Source organism: Megascapheus bottae, chromosome 3, assembly GCF_031878675.1.
Source record: "Megascapheus bottae isolate mThoBot1 chromosome 3, mThoBot2.hap1, whole genome shotgun sequence".
NCBI lineage: Eukaryota > Metazoa > Chordata > Mammalia > Rodentia > Geomyidae > Megascapheus > Megascapheus bottae.
Window position 1 is genome coordinate 29,732,335 of NC_143511.1, and position 24,566 is coordinate 29,756,900.

At 37.1% G+C, this 24,566-nt stretch overlaps 1 protein-coding gene and 1 pseudogene across 1 annotated transcript; one reads left to right on the forward strand and one right to left on the reverse strand.

Annotated features, from left to right (window-relative positions):
* Positions 1-999: 999 nt before the first annotated feature.
* Positions 1,000-4,287, reverse strand: LOC150065140 (enhancer of rudimentary homolog pseudogene; annotated as a pseudogene).
* A 71-nt stretch (positions 4,288-4,358) lies between these two features.
* Positions 4,359-15,068, forward strand: LOC150065141 (vomeronasal type-2 receptor 116-like). Its single transcript, XM_090329306.1, has 7 exons — positions 4,359-4,447; positions 5,025-5,171; positions 6,401-6,689; positions 7,441-8,238; positions 10,051-10,278; positions 11,204-11,327; positions 14,140-15,068. Exons 1-7 carry the CDS (start codon positions 4,359-4,361, stop codon positions 15,066-15,068), a joined length of 2,604 nt encoding a protein of 867 aa, XP_090185432.1.
* The last annotated feature ends 9,498 nt before the right edge of the window (positions 15,069-24,566 follow it).

A 24,566-nucleotide genomic window follows, 5' to 3' on the forward strand; every position in this document is an offset into this window, starting at 1 on the left:
CTATTGTGGTCAATTTATATTGGATTAGAAAATAGAATTTTGTGTTTTGAAATTTTCTTCTCACTTCGTATATTACTAACAAAGATTCTCCTTCCTTTTTGAGATATATGGTCTCATAAGGGGACCATTTCTTCTCTGTTGGAGTTGCATACTTCTTATAGAAAGCTATGAAATGTGAGTAGATTATTATCTCTTGTCCTCTCAAAGTCACTAATGGGTTTCTGAATGTACCAAACATAAGGTTTATGTCTTACACGCATGTCTTTAACAGAATTCCTAGTCAATATAATTCCTCCTTTTACTTCTCTTGACTTGATGGATCATTATTTAAGTTAATCTTCTGTATTACATGTCCAGCATCTTGACAGTTCCAGTAGTTTTGATTGTTAACATTTATGAATTTTGGAATGACTCATATTGTAACTAAATACCATGCTTTGCTTTATCCATTCCCCTGTCTTTGTACAACAACATAGACAATACATGTATTTGCTCTTGGGATATGCGATAAGAAACAGGTGAGCGGGTATCTTTCCAGTGTGATGATTGAATTTCCTTTGGATGCATGCCTACAGGAGTAGGATGCTAATTCACTTTTTATTTTTTTATAACTAAAGAACATTTATTTACTTTTCACTAATACTTTATCTGAGTACATAACTAAATTGTTGCCACCATATTCCATCTTAAGGGTTAGTCTGTTAATGTTATAAAGTAGATAGGAACAGTTTCATGGGCTGGAACCAACATTAACTGACAAGGAACAACTTTCATCTAAATCATCATAAAAATGTTCAAGCAAAAAAAGAAAGAAAGAAAAGAGACACAATCAGGGCTTTCAATGGATAAGTCCTTCATATTTCATCTACTACATTTGGTCTTGGCACAGGTGCAACAAAAAGGAAACAGCATCATTGTAACCAACTCCTACGGTAGCACAATGTACACACCTGTGTTCCAAGCCTCCTCCCTCCCTGTGCCCTAATGCTTTCAACTCAGTTATTTCCCAGCCTGTTGGGCCTGCTGAAGAAGGAAAACAAAGATCTTCTCTTTCATCCAATCTTTATGATAAGGTTGGTATACCTGGGTGTCAGCTCGCTGAACAGACAGCTGAGATCTGCCAGATCATTGATGAAATCACACAAGTGACTGGTATCATATGTGATCAAGGAGCTGTTGGGATTCATTCTCTTCAGATGTTCTTCATCCTTTTTACAAACACTTTCCCTGTATTCAATCACAGATTCATAGTCAGCATAAGCTCCACCTTCTGGCCTCTTGGTAGGCCGCACCAGCAAAATGGTGCGAGACACAGAGCCAAATGTTTCAATGCTGCTCCTGTTGCTGTCGCCCACATCAGTGCCTCACACCAAATCTCTTTATAAGTTTCAATTTTCCTCATGCATTTCCGCTTGTACCAAATAGCGGTCACCTGAACAGTGTAGGAAGAACATTTTACTTATACTTCATTGCTGTACATATGATGAGTATATTACCACACACATGTTTCTTAATAACTAAATGTTTGTTCAAATTCTGTTTTGAAAAGATGGATTTTGTTGCTAACAAAATTGATTTTTACCAATATGCACGGTGATTTTCTGATGGCATTCCTTCTGCTTATGAAGAATATTTAATCTGTGAGGAAAAGGGTGACACTCATCAAGACATCAAGACACATTGTGTTCATCAAATTGCAAGTCCTTTGTATAATGAATTAAGGACAATAAAATAGGTCAACATATGTTTCTGCTGGTGTTTTGTGAATCAGTTGTGGATATTTTCTCTGTCATTTTCTCTCGACTATATCTCATCTGTTTATCAAACAAGAATTTGAAAATTAAAAGTAATGAAAGAACATAAATTCAGTAAGAGGAAACTCTCTGAAAAAAATTGAAAAAAGCCTATACAATTTTCACAGGATATTCACTTAAAAAAGCAAGACATTATACCACACTATCAAGAGTAATTAATATCTGAGCATGTTTTGCTTGAAATCTTATACCAATCAAGAACTGCTTTGCATCGTACAAATAATGAAAGAGCCCAAATTGAGAAACAGGGAAATCTCTGAAATAAAAAATGAAAAAAGCCTATTCAATTTTCACAAGACATTCTCTTATAACAGGAAGGCATTACTGCACATGGGAAGAGTAATTAATATTTGAACATGTTTTGCTTGAACTCTTACACCAATCAAAAACTGACACGTATTGCTGATGGGAATGACAGGTACAAGCAGTTCAGAACACAAGCTCCAGTTTAATACAAATTTCAATCACCTCCTTCCACACAACCAGAAATTGCTTTCAATATTTATATGAAAAAATTGTAAATTTATGTTGACAAAAGAAAGAGCAAATAGTGATGACACATATTAAGAAAAGCCTTGAACTAAAGCCAAATCCTAGAGGTTCTCTTAGAGTTTTTTGACAGATTGTGGATAATCAAACAATAACATATCTGTACAGAAATTGTATTCAGCAATAAAAGAAGTGGTATCTCAAGCAATGAGAAGACATAGAGGCAAAGTTTAGTATACATTCCTAAGTGAGAGAAGCCAAATTTAAAGGCTATATATTATGTTAAAACTCATTAACTTGCTTGAGAAATGAGGGGTTGCTTGTAAAATAAAGAATAATGGTAGATGAGTTGTAGGAGAAAAACACAAACACAAGTCAAATTAAGACACAGAATACCAATAGGGAAGTCAATATACTGTGTATGAAACCATAATTGTGAATGGACAACTTTGGTTATTTTTAAATGCAAATGGGATCTATAACAAAAATGAGAAAATATAATTTATACTCTTTTCCTTTTTGTAGATCATGGGGCTTGGACTCAGATCCTGGGCGCTGTCCCTGAGCTCTTCAGCTCAAGGCTACTGCCCTACTATTGAGCCAAGCCACACTTCCCATTTTCTCTCTAGAAATTGGAGAAAAACATCTCAGACCCTTTGGTACCTGGGCTAGCTTTGAACCTTGATCCTCATATCTCAGCTTCCTGATTACCTAAAATTACAGGTGTGAACCACCAAATCTGGCCTATAAATTATATTCTTTACATAATTATAATAATTAGGAAGTAGAATATGTATACCATAACGATATCTGCTGACATGAATGTGGGGAGAACTGAACCTATTCAAACCTCTCCAGCTTTTGTCTCCTTTACCATCTCTCTGGTTCCACTTTCAGAACACTATTTCTTGGGGTGCCTCATATGTGGGGTACCTTGTATGTGTTTTACACTTTAGATACTCATAGACATTATTGGAATATACCTTTCATACACATCACACTCCAAATACAATTTACAAAATATATACAGAAAAGATCATACACTCCTCATGCTCGACCTCCTTGTGCTAAAATGGGAATTAATACTTGTAATGATGAGTTTTCACATGATGATGGTGGTGATATTTCAATTTCATTCTATGCTATGTCATACAGCAGGCTCTGAGAACACTGTTGAAAAGGGATTTGCATTCTTACATCTATAATTGAACCTATGGTTCCCAGTTTAAAGCCAGCCCGGGCACTTAAGAATGAAAGACTCTTATTTCCAATTAACCATTAGAAAACCAGAAGTGGTGCTCAAGGAGTAGGGCAGTAAACTTGAGTTGAAGCGCTCAGAGACAGCCCAGACCCAGAATCCATGCCCAACAATCGATAAGAAAAAGAAAAATGGGTCCGGGAGTTTGGCCTAGTGGTTAAAGTGCTTGCCTAGCATGCATGAAGACCCGGGTTCAATTCCTCGGTACCACATACATAGATAAAAGCCAGAAGTGGTGCTGAGGCTCAAGTGGTAGAGCTCTAGCCTTGAGAAAGTCCAAGGACAGTGCTCAGGCCCTAAGCTCAAGCCCAGGACTGGCAAAAAAAAAAAAAGAAAAAGAAAAATATATACATTCACGGCACTTAGATTTTAGAACATAATCAAAATTAGGCTGAGGGTTTGTATGTCATAATACTTGTTTGTTAAAAACATCATTTGAAATATGATGTAAAAATCAATGTTAATAAATTTTAATAAAAAGTGACCAATAAAAAGATAAAGAAAAAGAAAAAAACTTAATCAGTTTCTTATATTCTTGAAAACATAGAGTGCATCTTTATACTCATCATGCAGGAAAGTCCCTTTTTATATCATGATTCCTCAGTATACCCACATATGTTAAGATAATGGACAAATATACAAAAGTACCCAAAAGATCACATCAAACAAAAGTGTTTCCCGGCTTTTAAAAGTCTATGTATGCCATACCTTCCAAGCTGTTCTCATGAATACGATAAGAAACTATTTAGAATGGTAGGAGCTAGAGTTTCTTTATACTATTGTCCTGTTTTGGGGCAATGAAAAGGAATATCACACAGCTTGAAAAAGGGTACAGATACCTGCATGGCTCATGCCAGCAATGTTCTCTCACTGCCTTTAGTCATGGGTGAGAGGTTCTCCACATCACTAATGGTGGAGGAGTGAGCTCCATGACTTTGGTAAGGCCTTTCTCTTAGTAACACTTTCTGGCCATTTTTCCTTGCCCCTCACATGATGACATTTTTGATGCAGAACTTTTACATGATCTCATGAGAGATTATTCACGAAGTTTTTTGTCACAATTTTAGGGCCAGATCTAACAAAGTTGAGTTCATCTCTGGAGCTTGACATCCCTTGGTCTTGTGTGAAATCATAGCCCCTGGGAGTGGAGAAGGAAACCATCAAAATATTTTGCATATCCTGTTTAGACTTGGAGAGAAGACCTCAGCTGCACAGCCCTAGGGATGAGAGAAGACAGCATTTGTCCAGGGAAATGAAGCAGACTGTGCTGAGAGAAACAGGGTGTAGAGTGGAAATCCCACACAATAAAATCACACTCATGTACTCACATACTCCTCATGTATTTACTTCTTTACTGGATACCCTGAGCTTCATGTTTGTTCACAAATAGGGCTTAGAAATAATCCTGTGATGTTTCCTTTGGTTTTAACATCAGTTGTCCTTCAATTTCCCTTTCTTGTCAGTTCCCTCAGTGAAGAGGAATGCTTGCTCAACAAGAAATACACTGTGCATGTCAGTGGAGATGTGCTGATTGCTGGGTTTTTCCCTCTCTTACACATAGAATTTCATCACCCAGACTGCACACCAAAAGGTATAATGTTTCAGAAAAGGTAAGTGACTTCTGCAATTATATTTCATTCTGTTTGATTTTGAGTCTTAGCAGAACTTATGTTAATGATGTCCTAGGTATTCTCTAGAAATCGCACTATAGTAGCTTGTGTGTCTCAGGTGAGTATTGTTCTATTTTCAAAGCAGAGGATATAATTGTTTTTCTGTTTTAATAAATGTTATTGTAAATGTGATGTTCAAATCTTACCATTATGTAAGTCAGATAATGAGTGCATTTCCTATTGAAGAATGTTACCTGTGCTTATTTTTGAATTCGTATTCCTTTCCAAGGCTGAAATTCTCCTCACTGTGACTGCTCTATATTGTCTGGCATTGTCATTGCAAGAATCACATTATATCACTTGAAAAACTATTGACATGTTTTTAACAAGTTACAGAAACATATATTTCCCAATATTCAAGAGGCAGAGAGTTTCTTAAGTAAATTTGATTTCTGTTATCCATCAACCAGGGTATGGAGATATGCAATTACACTTCCTAATACATTCAAAATCAGGAGTGCATGAAATTGGTGATTCCTGTATCAGAGAGTAAACCTAGAAGAAGGGAGGCATTATGGGAGACTGCACCACACCCCCCCCCCACCAATGTCACTACTTTTATATCACTTTGATTTCTAAAGCCGGGAACTAACTTGTTAAGTTCTACTTGTACACACAGTGTCACTACTTTTATATCTATGTGAGTTTATTTTGCTACCTGTTCAGTATAGAAGAGCAAGCATCAAAGAAATGTTTGGTGTTCATAGGAAAAGTTTCCTGTTTCCCAAAAACCCACTTATTGTTTCAGCCATATCTGACAGAGTGAAATACAAGATCTCATTTTTCGCTTCTAAATATATCAATGTTTTGCCGAGAGTTTGGCCTGTTGTTACAGTGCTTGCCTAGAATGCACGAAGATCCAAGATTGATTTCTCCGTACCACATACACAGAAAAAGCTAAAAGTGGTGCTGTGGCTCAAGTAGTATAGTGCTAGCCTTGAGGAAGCACAAGGACAATGCTCAGGCCACAAGAATAGCGAAAAAGAAAACTACATGAATCTTATTCATGAGAAACAATCTCGGTCAATGAAAATTATCTACACAAAACTCACATACTAATTCAACATTATTAGGGGAATGATTTCAATATAGTAATATATTTGCTAAAGAAACATTTATTCACTTAAATCAATACATATATTTAAAGATTTCTTGCATCTTCTATGCAGCTATAACTTCAACAACTACCAGCTTGTTTTAGCCTTGGCTTTTGCTGTTGAAGAGATCAACAAAAATCCTCACCTTTTACCCAACACGACCCTGGGATTTTCTACCTATTCAACTGGAGAAAGAGATAAATTTGATTTTAGGAATCTTGTGTTTAGCCTCTCTGGGAAGGATCTTATTTTTAACTATAATTGTAAGAGAGGCAGCCAGACTATCGTAGCACTGAGTGGGCCTTCATGCACAATTTCTTCTGAATGTGCAACCTTGTTTGACCTCTACAGATTTCCACAGGTGAGAACAGGAGTGATGCTGAGGTATGAATTCGTGATATTTCATGTTATTCTCAAGATTTTGATAACTTTCAAATGAAGTGAAATTAGAAAGACTCCACATGAATTACCATAAAGTAGAATAGCTACTTTTGGTAAGATGTCCATAAGAGCTTCAATTAGAAAAAGAAAGAGAGGCTATAGAAGACCTCAGCAGTATTTTAGTCTGTCCTGATTCATTCATATTCTTCATTGTCTTGAGGAATTAGGAAATGTCTTTGAAAGATATGAACAGGGCCAGGAGTGGGGCCTAGTGGTAGAGTGCTTGAATAGCATGTATGAAGCCCTGAGTTTGATACGTCAGTACTACATACACAGAAAAAGCCACAAGTGGAGCTCTGGCTCAATTGGTAGAGTGCTAGCGTTGTGCAAAAACACTGCCAAAGGAGGACAGTGATTCGGCCCAGAGGTGGAGCATACCATATATATAGAAAAAAGGCAGAAGTGGTTCAAGTAGTAGAGCCCTAGCCTTGTGAAAAAGTACCCAAGGACAGTACTCAGACCTTGAGCCTAAGGTCAAAGACTGGAAAAAAATAAAAACCTCATATGGACAGTTGCCAGGCCCTTCATTCAAGTATCAGAACTAAAAAAAAAAGTAGGATAAACCAGCCTTTAGAAAAGGATATTCTAGGTGTGTGTTAATGCAAATATTGACTGAAGTTTTGGGTTCTGTCAATCCAATGCCTCCCTTTCTGATTGTCTTTTCCTTCTAGCTGAACTTTGGGCGTTTTGATCCAGTCCTGAGTGACCATCGCAGGTTTCCTGCTGTCTATCAGGTGGCCTCCAAGGACACAGCTCTAGCTTTGGCCATGGTGGCCTTGATGGTTCATTTCAGCTGGAACTGGGTGGGTCTAGTGATCTCAGAAGAGGACAGTGGTTTGATGATGCTGCCCCAGTTGAAAGAAGAGATGAGCAAGCACAGAATCTGCACAGCTTTTGAATACTTGCTACCACTTGAAGATTCAGTGCAACATATGAAACTTCTTCAGAAAATTAGAAATTCAGTCATAAAGGTAATTGTCATTTATGGTAACAATGAATTTTTGATAACTGTAATAAATTCTATGGGCATATATTTAACTTTAGGAAAAGTCTGGGTCATAAATGCACCCAATACCTTAATATTTCGTGAGAGATATTTTTTGTTCCATCCCTTCCATGCACCTCTCATTTTCTCACACCATCATGGACAGATTTCTTGTTTCAACAATTTTGTCAAAACAGTGAGCCCAGCCAAATACCCAGAAGACTATTACCTTGCTGTGCTGTGGATTAAATATTTTAATTGCACATTCTCTGAGTCGAGCTGTGTAACATGGAAGAACTGTCCACCCAATGCCTCCTTGGAATGGTTGCCTCGCTTCCTTTTTGAAATGGACATGTTGGAGGAGAGTTACAACATATATAACGCTGTGTATGCTGTGGCTCATGCTCTTCATGAGATGCTTATTGACCAAGCAGAAGCACAGGCCATGGAAAATGGAAGAAAACTTGTGTTTTCTCCTTCACAGGTAAAGCATTTCCACTGACAAGTAAATCCCATGAGCTAAGTGACATTGTAAAAGGCATTCAAACAAATAAAACTAGGGAGGAGAGAATTTTTCAAAAACAATTAGAAGAACTGAACTAAATGTAACTGTTAGGATGATTTTTGTTTTTGTTTGTTTGTGTGTATCTGTGCCATCTCTTCTTCTGGAACTCAGGAGCTACCCTTTTGGGCTCAAGTCCAGCATTCTACCACTTGAGCAGCAATTTCAGATTTTTTTTTTGGAAAAAAACCTGAGATTAGTATCTCATGGAATTTTGTGCATGAGCTGACCTTACCACGTGATGTTCAGATCTCCAATGCCTATCTTTTGAATTACAGTTGAGAGCCAATATCAGCCTGCTTCTTTTGATGTGTTTTTCAATGCTATAGAATTTTAGTAGGTATGAATCCAGTGGTAAGAATGTGTTTTTATTACTTCTCCAATAATTCCTTTTATTACTGATGCTTGTAACCTCTTCAGTGCTAAAGCTTCCAATTTTGTCCTCACTCACTTTTTATTTGGTATTTTTTACAAGCCAGGAATAGCTCAAAATTTGTTTATGAAATGTTTCATGCCCAATAATTTATACTTTTATTAATTGAAATCAATTAATTCCCATTCAGTACATAATTTTTTTCATTTATTTAATTTTTCATTTTATCTTTTTATGATTGTCGGGATAATATATGCAAAGGTTAGAGTTACATTCATCAGATAGTTGATGCATTACTCCTTACACAATGATATCCCTTCTTATGTTCAATCTGTTAATAATAGAACTTTGCACTCTGGAACAAGGTCAGACTAACTCCACTAGCACAACCATGTTCGTTGCAGCACTATTTACCATAGCAAAGATATGGAACCAACCCAGATGTCCCTCAGTTGATAAGTGGATCAACAAGATGTGGTATTTGTACACAATGGAATTCTATACTGCTGTCAGAAAGAATGACATCACCCCATTTGTTAGGAAATGGAAAGACTTAGAAAAAATCATATTAAGTGAAGTAAGCCAGACTCAAAGGAAGATAGGCTCAAAGATTTCCCTCATTTGTCATAATCAGTAGAAACCTTCATCTCTCCTAGCAGAGATTTGCAATAGAGCAAAACCTAGATACATAAGGCCATATAATATGACGCTAAATGAAAGGACCTCTAGGATATAGAAACAAAAGCCATTTAATGAGTGATTGTTGTCCTTAATGTACTATGTTATCTCTCATCTCTTTTGCTATCCCTTGATTATCTCATATTGTTACAGTATCTTACTTTGTTATCTGATATATTGGATATATTTGTATTTGGTTATTTGAAATTGGATAGGGAAGAGGGGAAAACAAGATGAGGGGTAGGGGTTGGGGGGAGGGAAATGGGGACCAAGACATGAGAAAAGATATCAATGTAAGTGAATTAATGTACCTTCTATCTGGCAAATATAATGTAACCCTTCTATTAATTACAATAAAAATATATGAAAAAAGAACTTTGCATACTGGGATTACTCAAAAGAGAAATGTCTCTTCCTCTTTAACAGGCAGTGAAAACTTTCTGATTTGTGATTATTTGGGTGAATATACTAGATCTTTTTGAAGCATTAACTTGAAATGTGAGTTATGTCTAGGTAGTTATAAACATTGTTTTATATTAGCTCTCTGTAGATGGTTTTCTGCTGAATTACTCTGTTACAGATGAATAGCGAGGCAGAGATGAAAGTGAATGAGATACTTCTTCTGTCAGTTTTCTGAGCAAACTCTCTACTAACTTCAGTATGAGTTGGTTCGTCTCTTTCAGCTCCACCCCTTTCTGAAGAACACCCATTTCAACAATCCTGCTGGAGACCAAGTGATTTTGGATGAGCCAAAGAAATTGGTGGCAGAGTATGACATTGTGAACTTTTGGAATTTTCCAGAAGGTCTTAGGCAAGTGGTGAAAGTGGGAACTTTTTCTCCATCTGAATGCCATGGACATCAATTATCACTATCCACAGACATGATAGAATGGCCCATAGAATTTACAGAGGTTGGTGGAAACAAACAATAATGCTGTGAAGTATGAATCAAATGACTTGGTGAAATATATTTCTTCTGTCTTCATTGCTAGTATAGTTATGTGTGTTACCCACTTCCAATTTAGAATATTTAATATTAAGTTGATTGTGTGAGCAGTAGATAAAGAACTTGTTTATCTGCCAACCAGCTTCCAAAATTTACCTATTAAGTATTGCAAATATTAATATTATCAAAATGATACAACCTACATCACTGTTATGCACTGCCTGTGAAAGTCAATATAGAATGTTGAATGTTCAGTTTAACTCATAGTTTTGTTTCAATATGTGGTTGGCTGGCCAGATGGTTTTCTGTCCGTCTTGTTAGGTTATTTCCGGTTTTAAGAGGAATGGTTACTTCAAAGTACCTACTTTTTCCATTAAGACACAAAGTGGGAGCTGGGCACAGGGTGGGTCATGACAGTAGTCGCAGCTACTCAAGAGGATGAGATCTGAGGATCGGGGTCAAAGCCAGGTCAGACACTAAAGAGTCCAAGACACTCTGGTTTTCAATTAACCACCTGAAAATGAAAATGTTGCTGTGGCTCCCAGTGGTAGAGCAACATCCTTAACCAGATCTGCTCAGGGGCAGCCTCCAGACCCAGAGTTCCAGCCCCATCATTGACAAAAAAAATTTGAAAAAATGAAAAAGCAACAAAGACATACAATTGGGAGGATGGATTTTAAAAACTCTCCTATTCATATTAGGAAAAGTCGACAATAATATTTCAACTTCTATTTGTGGATATGTATACATGCATATATGCAGAATATTTCATTCAGTATGATCAACATTGATCAGAAATGGCAAAAAACCATATTTTATATTATTATATTACTGGAATGTAAGTGTATCAATTATAATGTATGTGTCATCAACACTAATCTACTTTTTAGACTCCTCAGTCCATCTGCAGTGAGAGTTGTGGTCCTGGATTCAGAAAATCCCCTCAGGAGGGAAGACCTGCCTGTTGCTTTGATTGCATCCCTTGCCCTGAGAAAGAGATTTCTAACAGGACAGGTGAGTGTGGAAGTCTTGGAGACATTCTCTGCCTCTCCATAGTGTTTCTCAATAAATGCTAGATAGAAGAAACAATCTAGCACTGTATATTGAGAGGGAAAAGGCTTTCCTTTGTTTAGGGAATATGTGATAAAGAAAAATAGTTACATTGGGAGGGGGTGGGACAGGGAGATGGGGACAAAAATAGGAGAAGGGGTGAGAAGTAATGCTCCTACTATCTGGGGAATGTAACTGTAACCCTTCTAAACATTACCCCATCATTAAAATATTTTTAAAAGAATAACAATTCTACCTGAAAAGGAAGAACAATGGAAGAGGGATAAAAACTTTGGTGAGCTTTTGTGGCTCATGATCCAAGTACACCATATCCATTCCAACAAGTACCTGTTAAAACTTTATCTATAATACTTCTCAATATATTGTGGAAGATAAGTTTTGTGCCATATTAACTGATTTGATGTGCTTTGGTCAGTGCATCTTTTCAATTCCTGCAATCCAGGATTGCTGTGGACCAGACCTAATACCCCTGACATCTGTGTTTGATGAGAAATAGAATGACTTCTGCTGTATAATACAATTTGAAACTTCTACTCATAGGTTCCATTCTCTACCTTTTGTTATCCTCATGTGTTTAAAAAAAGAAAACATACAATACAAGATATTTGAGACTATGGTTTAGATTTTAATGAATATATGAGTAGAGGAATATGGAAAACCTGCACTGTGTGATTCACAAATGTGTGGTACCCAGAAGTTTGAGTGTTGATTGGAATCCATTAAAATGAAAATTTACCAAAATGGCAAATTGTTTCAAAGATAAATACCTATGGATTTAAAGTATAAAAATTTCAGATACCAACCTATGCCATCAGACAATAAATATGATGTTAGCGTAAGGCACAAAATAAACCATTAACAATTCTCCAGTTCATAATTTTCTGTTGGTTACTATCAGTTCTTTCTCTATAATCATAATTTAGTGGGGGCTTTTACCATCTTTTACCATGTATCAAGATTCGCTTTAATCTGTTACTTGGCCTTCCATCAAATTTTGCATCATATTCTGATTTTGAGCATAATATGGAATGCTGTCAATTTACATGAATATATTACATACAATAGCATATGTCCAATATATTTCCAATTGTCTCTGCTTTTAGAACAAACATGCCTTTGTGTCTTGCTCATTACTTTAAAGATTACAGCATCAGAATTTCACCTTTCCATAACCTTATGTTAAAGAAGAAAATAAACCAGATATTGCCAACATTCTAAGTTTGAGTATTTAAAAATTAACATTGGTAGATATTTTTTCATTAATGTTATGTGGTGCCAAGGAATAAAACCTAGAGACTCATGCATGTTAGAGAAGTACTCAACCATGGAGCCGCATTCCCTGCAACTTATTTTTAATTGAATAATTTCTCATTTGAATTTCAATATGAAGAATTTTTGAGATGGATTCAACTCTCTCCTTAACTGTAAAGACTGATTTTATGTGTATTCATATTATTTACTGTCCATCATTCAGTAAAGTCTGTGGGAATGTTTACATATGCACAATCAACCGGTAAGTATAGATGGAAAGAAAACGAAACAGAAGAAAGGAAAGAAATCAATTCTGGAATTATACCTGCTAAAAGCAAGCATCACATTGTGTGAATTGACACTGAGTCATGAATGACAGAATTAATATTCAAGAGGCCTGCTTTACCTAAATTTCAGGCTAGAATCCTTGACAATGCAGTATTGAAGACAGAGCATATTAAAGGGTACTAGAAATTACTAGAGATGCCAATGTTGTCAATCCTTATAGTTATTAGAACATTCTAGAAGTATTTGAATATATATTTCAGTTTTTCCACAAAAAATATGATGTTCAGGAATGTGACATTTCTGAACCCAATTCATTAGCTACTAAGTGTTCATTTAGTACATGGTAAAATATGTAATATAAGGAAGAAAAAGGTTGTTGCAATTGACTTTGGTTAAAGTAGAAAGTGTTAAAAATTAAAATAGTATGAAAATCATTGTATATATACAGCTTATATTAGATGAGAAGACAAGTTTTTAAAATGTCATTATTTCTAGACCGGGAGTTTGACCTAGTGTTAGAGTACTAGCTTAGCATACACAAAGACCTGGGTTCAATTCCATGGTACCACATACATAGAAAAAAATCCAGAAGTGGTGCTGTTGCTCATATGGTAGAGCTCTATCCTTGAGAAAGTCCAAAACAGAGCTCAGGCCCTGAGCTCAAGCCCATGACTAGTAAAAAAAAATAATTAAATAAATGAAATAAAAATGTAAAATGTCATTACTTCCAAAATTGGAATAGTGAGTCACTGCAATATTCATCAAACTCCACAACCTTTACTGGGAAAATTTCAATGCATTATTGCAGCGGAAAAATCGAGCAGGATAACGAAGTTCATTGATTGTTTCTGTTTCTGTGAAATTTACATATTTATTTTCAACATGCAATGTGTGCGCTGCTCACGAAGTATATGGTTTTTGAAGGAAAAGCAAAGACTATTGCTTATGGAGTGTTAATTACGTGAAGTAGATTTAGATTTCCCCCTGTTCATAATTGAATATACTTGCATGAATACACTGAAAAAATAGAAAACTAATGAGGATCACAGGAACAGGACTCCTGTTGATAGGTTTGCTGTACAGAATTTGTGCCCTTGGCCTTAAGGCAGCAGTAAAGAACAATTGGTAAAAGTAGACAAATGGACCTTGTTAGGGGGAAGGAATGAGATCCAGGGAAACTACTACACAACTGATGTTATTTCCCACTCCTTGTCAGATATGGAGCAGTGTGTGAGATGCCCAGATCATCAGTATGCCAGCATGGAGAAAACTCAATGCCTGCTAAAATCAGAGAGCTTCCTGGATTATCAAGACCCCCTGGGGATGGCTCTGGCATGCTCAGCTGTCAGCCTCTCCACACTGACAGCTGCTATTACTGGGATTTTTGTGAAGCACCATCACACTCCCATTGTGAAGGCCAACAACCGAGCTCTCAGCTACATCTTGCTCATCTCCCTCAACTGCTCTTTCCTTTGCTCCCTGCTGGCCATTGGGCATCCCAACACAGCCACGTGCATCCTGCAGCAGACCACATTTGCAGTGGTGTTCACGGTGGCCGTTTCCAGTGTTTTGGCCAAAACGCTGACTGTGGTTTTGGCCTTCTCTGCTGCCACTTCTTCGTGGACTCGCATGCGGCCGTGGCTGGTGTCAGGAAGGCCCAACTTCCTCATTCCCCTGTGTACGCTGATCCAGCTCATTGTCTGTGGAGTCTGGCTGGGAACTTCTCCTCCCTTCCTTGACACAGATGCACACTCTGAGCATGGCCACATCCTCATCCTGTGCAACAAAGGCTCAGCCTCTGCCTTCTACTGTGTCCTGGGATTCCTGGGCTCCCTGGCCCTGGCAAGCTTCACGGTGGCTTTCCTGGCCAGGAACCTGCCTGACACCTTCAATGAGGCCAAGTTCCTGACCTTCAGCATGCTGCTGTTCTGCAGTGTCTGGCTCACCTTCCTGCCTGTCTACCACAGCACCCAGGGGAAGACCATGGTGGCCGTGGAGGTCTTCTCCAGCTTGGCCTCCAGTGCAGGCCTGCTTGGCTGCATCTTTGTCCCCAAGTGCTACATCATCCTCTTCAGGCCACACAGAAATTCTCTGCCTGCTATCCGGGGCCAGACACGTTCTGGGAGAAAGAAGTCATCTCAATAGTCTATGGAAGTCTTTCTATAATCCTAGGGCCTCTTATGCACCTCTCTAGAACTCTTCTCTAAGGAGCATAGTTTACCTTTGGGAAAAAATTTCAAACTGCAGTAAATTATTACTCACTTTCCTAGATTTACAAGCCTTTTTACAAGTTGAATGTGTTGGGGTAAGATTAAAAATTATGTGAATTTGGTCTGTACTTACAATGAATGACATTTTCCTATCTACATTTTGAAACAGGTTTATTATGTTTAAATAATTGTACAAGTACATTTCCATTACAATACAGCTCATGAACTTTGATCCATGTGGTCCTTTGTATATTTCTTATCCACCTTTTGTGTGTGTGTGTGGATCATGGGGCTTGAATTCTGTGCCTGGGTGGCATCCCTGAGCTCTTCAGCTCAAGGCTACTACCCTATCCTTGAGCCAAGGTCCACTTCCCGTTTTCTAGATGTTAATTGGAGACAAGAGTCTCAGGTCCTTTTGTGCCTGGGCTGGTTTTAAACCTTAATTCTCACATCTCAGCCTCCTGAGTAAGCTAGGATTACAGGCCTGAGCCATCTTGCCCTGCCTCTTATCGACTTTTGATAGTATTAATTACACTTTTGTTTCCCATTTATATTTTCAAATTATTACTCAGAATTTTCTATAACAATCCTTGATTTGTATAATCATTATGTATTGCTTTCTTCTCTGATAGATATATTTTTCATTCTGAAATACTAATTTGTACTTTTTAATTATGTTTATCTTTCTTATCTCCTTGTAGTTTTTTCTATTCCCACATTAGCTCAGTACCACAGACCAAGGAAAACCAGATGTGGTGCTGTGACTCAAAGGTAAGTTAGTAACCTGGAGAAAGCTCAAGGGCAGTACCCAAGCCCTCAGTCAAGCCCTAGGATTGGAAACTAAAAAGTTCAATTTCTTGTAAATTTAGCATTAATTCAGAAATGTATTAATATTTGAAACATGGAACCTGTATTCATGCTTGGCAACTTCTAATAATAATAGAATTCTAAGACAATCTAATTTATTTTATAACAATAGAGAAAGTTGATGGTACATAAGAATGACATAGGAGATCTTTTCCTTCTTAACTAAATTTTCATTTTGTTTTCTCATTTGAAGGACACTAAAGCATACGTGGGTGTTTTGCCATTCTACACAATACTTTCTGCAAAGGAAAGGAGGCTATTTTCCCATAGAGTAAACTAGGAAAATAATTAAATGTGACTAATTACTTAAAATGAATACTAATACAGATAATAATATATGTTAAGTAATGTAATTTGGGTTAATCCATCTTTTGTACTTTGAGAATTTGCTAAAGCAAGCATCACATGCTGGAAATCAATGCTGAAGTTAGGATGAGACAAAAATATTTGATAGAACCATTACTGCTGTTTGTTAAAGGAGATTCTAAATAGTACAACCCTATCAGAACAGAAAAGTTCTGTAAATTCTCATCCTGCTCTGACAGTTTTCAACACATAGTTCATTAATCACGCTTTATTCATTTTGAATATATTGTACGCATTTATTTTCTGACATGATTATCTCTGGATTTTCTTAAAATTTTCAAACCCAACATTTTCTCTATTATGGTCAATTTACATTGGATTAGAAAATATGATTTTGTGTATCGAACTTTTCTGCTCACTTCATATATTACTAACAAAGAGTCTCTTTCCTTTTTGAGATATATGGTTTCATAATGGGACCATTTTTTCTCTGCTGGAGTTGCATTCTTCTTGTTACAGAAAGTTATGAAATGTGTCCCTTGTCCTCTCAAAGTCTCAAATGAGTTTCTGCAAGTACCAAGCATTAGGTTTATGTTTTACACTCATGTCTTTAATTGGACCTATGGTTCACAGTTTAATGCCAGCCCGGGCACTAAAGAATGGAAGTCTCTTATCTCCAATTAACCATTAGAAAACCAAAAGTGGTGCTAGAGGAGTAGGGCAAATGAGAAAATGTGGAGGATAGTTAGAAACAACTGCATGGATACCATGGGAAGAAGAGAATTATTTTTGAATATGATGATTTTTAAAGGAAGTCCATATGAAACCATTAGTATATTCACATCTGCTTTCTTCTCAAATTTCAAGATCCTATGCATCTGTTTTAATGACAATGGAAATGGTTAAAAAATCAGAACTTATCAGATCTTTATTTAACTAGAAATTCTTCTGTAAAAATCTATAAGTCCCCAGGTCTATTTTCTCTAGTTTTTCTGTATAATTTATATAAAATTATAAGATAAAAATAAAAATAATGCTCCAAAACCAAAAAGAAATATAAGATTAATAAAATACATGTACATCTAGAATCTACTGATAAATGATTTTTAGATTCTCTTTAAATGAAGTCCCTTTTTATATCATGATTCCTCCGTATATTTGCCTGTGGTAAGACAAAAGTTCCCAAAAGGATCACATTACACTTAAAAGTATTTCCCGGCTTTTAAAAGTCTCTGTGTGTTGGGCCAGGAGTTTGGCCTAGTGGTAGAGTGCTTGTCTAGCATTCATGAAGACCCAGGTTCGATTCCTTGGTACCACATACTTAGAAAAAGCCAGAAGTGGTGCTGAGGCTCAAGTGGTAGAGTTCTAGCCTTGAGAAAAATCCAAGGACAGTGCTCAGGCCCTGAGCTTAAGCCCAAGACTGGCAAAAAAAAAAAAAAAAGAGTCTCTGTGTGCCATACCTTCCAAGACATTCTCATGGATTGTATAAGAAAATATTTAGAGTGGTAGGAGCTAGAGTTCCTTCATCCTATTGTCTTGTTTGGGGGCAAACAAAAAGAATATTATTCAGCCTGAAAAAGGGTACATACACCTGCATAGCTCATGCCAGCAATGTTCTCTCACTGCCTTTTCATGTGTGTGAGAGGATCTCCACATCACTAATGGTGGAGGGAGAAGCTCCATGACTTTGGTAAAACCTTTCTTTTTTAAATATATTTTTATTGTAATTAATAGAAGGGTTACATTACTTCACAAACATTGATACCCTTTGTAATATTTTTGTCCTCATTTCTCTCTCCCCATGCCCTCCCCATATCTTATTTCCCCCTTCCCTACCCTATTTCAAATAAACAAATAAACATATATACAATATATATATATATATCAGATAATAAGGTAAGATACTGTAAACAATATGAGATAACCAAGGGAAATAAAAGAGATGAGAAGTAACATAGTATATTAAAAACAACAATCACGCATTATGTAGTCTTTTCTTTTAGTAACACTTTCTGGCCATTTTACCTTGCCCCTCACAATTTTGATACAGAACTTTTCCATGATCTCATGAGGGCTTAATCAAGTTTCTTGTCACAACATTAGGGCCAGATATAACAAAGTTGAGTTCATCTCTGGAGCTTGACATCCCTTAGTCTTCAATGAAATCATAGCCCCTGGAAGTGGAGAAGGAAGCCATCAAAATATTTTCCATCTCGTGTTTAGACTTAGAGTTAGGACCTCAGATGCAGAGCCCCAGGGATGAGAGAAGCCAGCATTTGTCCAGGGAAATGGAGCAGGCTGTGCTGAGAGAATCAGGGAGTAGAGTGGAAATCCCACACAATAAAATCACACTCATGTACTCGCATGCTCCTCATGTATTTACCTCTTTGCTGGATACACCTAGCTTCGTGTTTGTCACAAATAGGGCTCAGAGATCATCCTATGATGTTTCCTTTGGATTTTACATCGATTTCCCTTTCCTGTCACTTCCCTCAGTGAGAAAGAATGTTTGCTCAAGAAGTACACTGCACATATCAGTGGAGATGTGCTGATTGCTGGGTTTTTCCTTCTCTTACACATAGAATTTCTACCACCTCTTCTCACACCAAAAAGAATAAATTTGCAGAGAAAGTAAGTGCCTTCTGCAATTATATTTCATTCTGTTTGATTTTGAGTCTGAGTAGAATTTCTGTTAATGAATGCCCAAGGTATTCTCTAGAAATGGCACTACAGTAGCTTATATGTCTCAGAGGAGTATTTTTCTATTTTCAAAGCAGAGGATTCAATTGTGTTTTTCTGTTTTAATAAATGTTATTGTAAAGGTGATGGACAAAAGGCTTCCCATTATGTATGTCAGGTAATGAGTGCATTTCCTAATGAACAGTGTTAGCTGTGCGTATGTTTGCATTAGTATTCCTTTCCAAGTCTGAAATTCTCCTCACTGCGACTGCTCTTTATTGTCTGTCACTGTCATTGCATGAATCACCCTATATTACTTGAAAAACTATTGACATGAGTTTTGAAGTTACAAGGTACAGGAACATATATTTCCCAATATTCCAGAGGCACAGAGTTTCTTAAGTAAATTTGATTTCTATTATCCATCGACCAGGGTATGGACGCCCATCTGTATCAGAACTAATTCTTCTTCAAGAGGTGCAATTATACATCCTAATACATTCAGGGTCAGGAGTGCAGGGAATTGGTGATTCCTGTATCAGAGACAACCCAGAAAAGGGAGACATTGTGGGAGATTCCCCCCTATTGATTCTACTTCACTTTAACACACACAGTGTCACTACTTTCATAGCAGTGTGGGTTCTAAAGCTGGGAATTAACTTATAAATACAAAAGGCAGAATTTAAGTCTACCTGGAAGGCGAATTTCAGTCCTGTTACAATACGAAGTATCATGTGGTACACTGATTGCTTGCAAACCTTTCCATGTGTGTTAAGTCCACTTTGCCTTTGGTATCTGTTTACACTTGGGAGCAGAGATGGCCTCTTCTCTGCTGTACACCATGTCTGAACTTACTTCATGTGTGATATTAACAGCATTGCTTATTTGTTCTTTCAAACAACATTGCCTCTGTTTACCCATTTTTATGTATTTATAGTAAATATTTATTTTGGGTGTTGAACAGATGTGTTTGTGTAATACCAGTGCTGCTTGTGTTTCCTGCTGAAGGGTGCTTCTTAGTACATTGGAATCTACAACTCTGTGTGGGGATGGCACTGGAGTCTGGTCTGACAATCAGACATCATTCAGTAAAACTTGTTGTCCAGTACTGCCTTAAAATTATCCATCACATTTTCTCCATGAGGGCTTTCCCAGAATCATTTGGACAAAATGATGATGCTTAGCAATGACTGAGCAACATTGTGGTAAATAACTGTTGTAGCATTGCCTTTAAAGTCTTGTATTAAGAGCACATGATATGAATGGATGGATGAAAAGTTACTGGAAGAATATTTTGCCTCTCCAATAATCAGGAAAGAAACTCCTTTCACAATAGCCTCAAAGAAAATAAAGTACCTAGGAATTAGCTTAACTAAGAATGTAAAGGACCTTTTTGACGAAAACTTTAAAACCCTAAAAAAGGAAATTAAAGCTGAACTAAGGAAATGGGAAAACCTCCCATGCTCCTGGATTGGAAGAATCAACATTGTGAAAATGACCATCTTGCCAAGAGCTATCTACAAATTCAATGCAATACCCATCAACATCCCAATGTCATTCTTTAAAGAAATAGAAAAGGCAATCCAAAATTTCATATGGAATAATAAAAGACCCCGTATAGCAAAAACACTTCTTAGCAGAAAGAACAGAGCTGGAGGAATTTCAATTCAAAACTTTAGACTCTATTACAGAGCTATAATTCTCAAAACAGCTTGGTACTGGCACAGGAACAGGCCTGAAGACCAATGGAATAGAACTGAGGACCCAGATATTAAACCACAGACCTATGGCCACCTAATCTTTGACAAGGGAGCCAAAAAAATAGAATGGAAGAAAGACAGCCTCTTCAACAAGTTGTGCTGGCAGAACTGGTTAAGCACCTGCAGAAAACTAAAGCTGGATCCTTCTTTGTCACCTTGCACTAGAATTAACTCCAAATGGATCAAAGACCTGGAGGTAAAAGCTGACACACTGAAAACTCTACAGGAAGGAATAGGAGATACACTAGGCCTCCTTGGCACAGGTCGAAACTTTCTTAATAAGGACCAAGAATCACAACAAATCAGAGAAAGGCTGGATAAGTGGGACTGCATTAAACTGCAGAGCTTTTGTATGGCAAAGGACATAGCTAGTAAACTAATCAGGAAGCCTACAGAGTGGGAGAAGATCTTCACCAACCAAACAACGGACAAAGGCCTCATATCTAAAATATATCAACAACTCAAAAAATTGAATCACTCCAAAACTAACCTCCAAAGAAACAACCATCCCATTAAAAAATGGGCCAAAGACTTAAAGAGAGTCTTCTCTGAAGAAGAAACAAAAATGGCCTATAGACACATGAAGAAATGCTCAACATCTGTGGTCATAAAAGAAATGCAAATCAAAACAACTCGAAGATTCCACCTCAGTCCAGTTAGAATGGCCAGGATCAGGAAAAAGAATGACAACAGATGCTGGAGGGGATGTGGCCAGGAGGGATCACTACTACACTGTTGGTGGGAGTGCAAACTCGTTCAACCACTATGGAAAGCAGTGTGGCAGTGCCTCAAAAGGCTAAACATAGAACTCCCCTATGACCCAGCAATTCCACTACTTGGCACTTACCCAACCACCCAGAAACAAGGACATACTAAACCCACTAGCACAACAATGTTCATTGCAGCACTATTCACCATAGCAAAGATATGGAACCAACCTAGATGTCCCTCAGTTGATGAGTGGATCAACAAGTTGTGGTATTTGTACACAATGGAATTCTATGCTGCTGTCAGAAAGAATGACATCGCCCCATTTGTTAGGAAATGGAAAGACTTAGAAAAAATCATATTAAGTGAAGTAAGCCAGACTCAAAGGAACTTAGGCTCAATGGTTTCCCTCATTCGTCATAATCAGTAGAAACCTTGGGCTCTACTAGCAGAGATTTGCAATAGAGCAAAATCTTGATACATAAGGCCATATAATGTGAAGCTAATTGAAAGGACTTCCAGGATACTGAAACAAAAGCCATATAATGAATGATTGTTGTCCTTAATGTACTATGTTGTCTCTCATCTCCTTTGCTGTCCCTTGGTTATCTCATATTAGTATAGTATCTCACTTTGTTATCTGATATATTGAATTTATTTGTATTTGGATATTTGAAATTTGATAGGGAAGGGGGGAAAACCAAGATGGGTGGGGGGTATTGGGGGGGGGAGGGAAACGGGTACCAAGACATGTGAAAGGGTATCAATGTATGTGAATTAATGCACCTTCTATCTGGCAAATATCATGTAACCCTTTTACTAATTACAATAAAAAAATAAAGTAGAAAAAAATTAAAAAAAAGAATATTTTGCCTCTCAGACATTGATTGAAATGATTTAATGAAATTCAAATTCAAGGCGCACAGTAACATTTAATGTCAGCACAGAATGAGGACTGCAGGAAGTCAAGCATTATCATTTACAAAACTTATTTCAGCAGATTCATGATATGGTCTTGGCAAAGACTACCTGAGAGATGCAGACCTGGCAGGGATCTTTCAGGGAATCAGGTTATCAGGGCAGCATTCTTTGTTGTCATTGATATGTGACAGAAGCCTAGGAGACGGGGTGTTCTAGGGCTTAGGGAAGCAAGAGGAGGCTGCTGGCATTGACTTTGTGCTGTCTTTTCCAAATTGCTCTATTCAGGGAGAATGGTGGTTCCCCAGGGGCTTGTCCAGATCCTGGTTCTGGAAATCCTATTTCTACTGGACAGAATACATGATTTATTCCCTGAGAATTTCTTACCATTGCTGATTTATTTATTGGAAAAACAATATTAGAGTCTCATCAAAATTTGTCAGTTCATTCATAAAATTACCAGCTGAAACAAACAACTTCTGGATTTGGAAATGTGCTACTGTACACTTAGAATGTTTCTTTTCTAGAAGACCATTGAAAACCTTTCCCATTTTCATGGTCCACTGAGCATGTGACTCCCGAGAAACATCAAGAAACAAATGTATGTCAATTTCCCTATTCTGTGTGCTATTTTGGTCCCTTAGAAATAGAACTTAAAACTTTATGAGAAATTATTTGATACTATCTTTTAAAAATATATATTTGCAAACATTAAAATGTTTTTTTTAACTTGCCTTATGTTTTCATGTATGACCCATTTAAAAACTGGTTTTTATAAAGCTTGCTACAATATCTGACGATAATTATGTCTTAGTTTTTTTTTTTTTGCCAGTCCTGGGCTTGAGCTCAGGGCCTGAGCACTGTCCTTGGACTTTTTCTCAAGGCTAGAGCTCTACCACTTGAGCCTCAGCACCACTTTCGACTTTTTTTTTCTATGTATATGGTACCGAGGAATCGAACCCGGGTCTTCATGCATGCTAGGCAAGCACTTTAACCACTAGGCCAAACTCCCGGCCTGTATTATGTCTTAGTTTTGTATGTACAATTTCTGCTGTCAAATAAGGGCATATCCACCCAGAGAAATAAAGACAGCATACTAGATTGCCTGCTTATGGAATTACCACAAACCAAATGATCACATAAAAATTATCACATTAGAAGATTGAAATATTTCTCAATTTTTAATTTTCTTCAGAATAATTTTGGAAAAGATCTATTTTTCCATTGCCGAGGTTTTCTTTTTTGTTGTTTGTTTTGTAACAAATACAATTTTAATGAATACCTTTTCTCAATGAGGTGGTCCTGGATAGTCATGATAACAATGGGTGAGTTAGTTTGCATGCTTTCTTTCCCAAGAAAGTGATATTCTCTTTATCATGGCCAAGGTTTTAAGGAGGCACTTTCTAACCCAATGGCTTACTAGCAATTTCAGTCTACTCATACTTGCCTGACAGAAGAAATGATAGGGCATTTCTGACAATGGATGGACTCTGAGAAGACTTGTATAAAGCATGTAGACTGAATTTAATTCTCTTTCTCTGTCATATAGGGATATGTACATTTGAATGCAGAAAATTATGACAATTAGTTTCTTTCCTATTTATCAAGCGTCTACTTTTTCTTTGTTTGAGTCAATAACAATTTAATACTACTCCTTGAAACGATTGCTCTTATTATTTTGTTGTTGTTTTGGGTAAATTTGCCAAGTCTGAGAAGAGGATCATTATTATATGTCATCTTGTTCTGTTTCATTCCATCTATTGAAAAATAAGATATTCTCTGTGTAATGGTATCTTGAAACAGAAGCAAAGATAATCAACTTTATCCTCATTATGGGGTTTACTTTACTTCCTGTACAATTTAGAAGAGCAAGCATCAAACAAAGGAATGTTTGGTGTTCATAAGGAAAACTTTCCTGTTTCCCAAAAACCCACTTATTGTTTCAGCCATATTTGACAGAGTGAAATGCAAGGTCTCTTTTTTCCTTTCTAAATATATCGATATTTGGACGGGAGTTGGCCTATTGGTAGGTAGAGTGCTTGGCTAACATGCACAAAGATCCATGATTGATTCCTCAGTATTACATACACAGAAAAAATTAAAAGTGATGCTGTGGCTTAAGTGGTATAGTGCTAGCCTTAAGAAAGTGCAAGGACAGTGCTCAGGCTTGAGTCCAAGATTCAGGAGTAGCACAA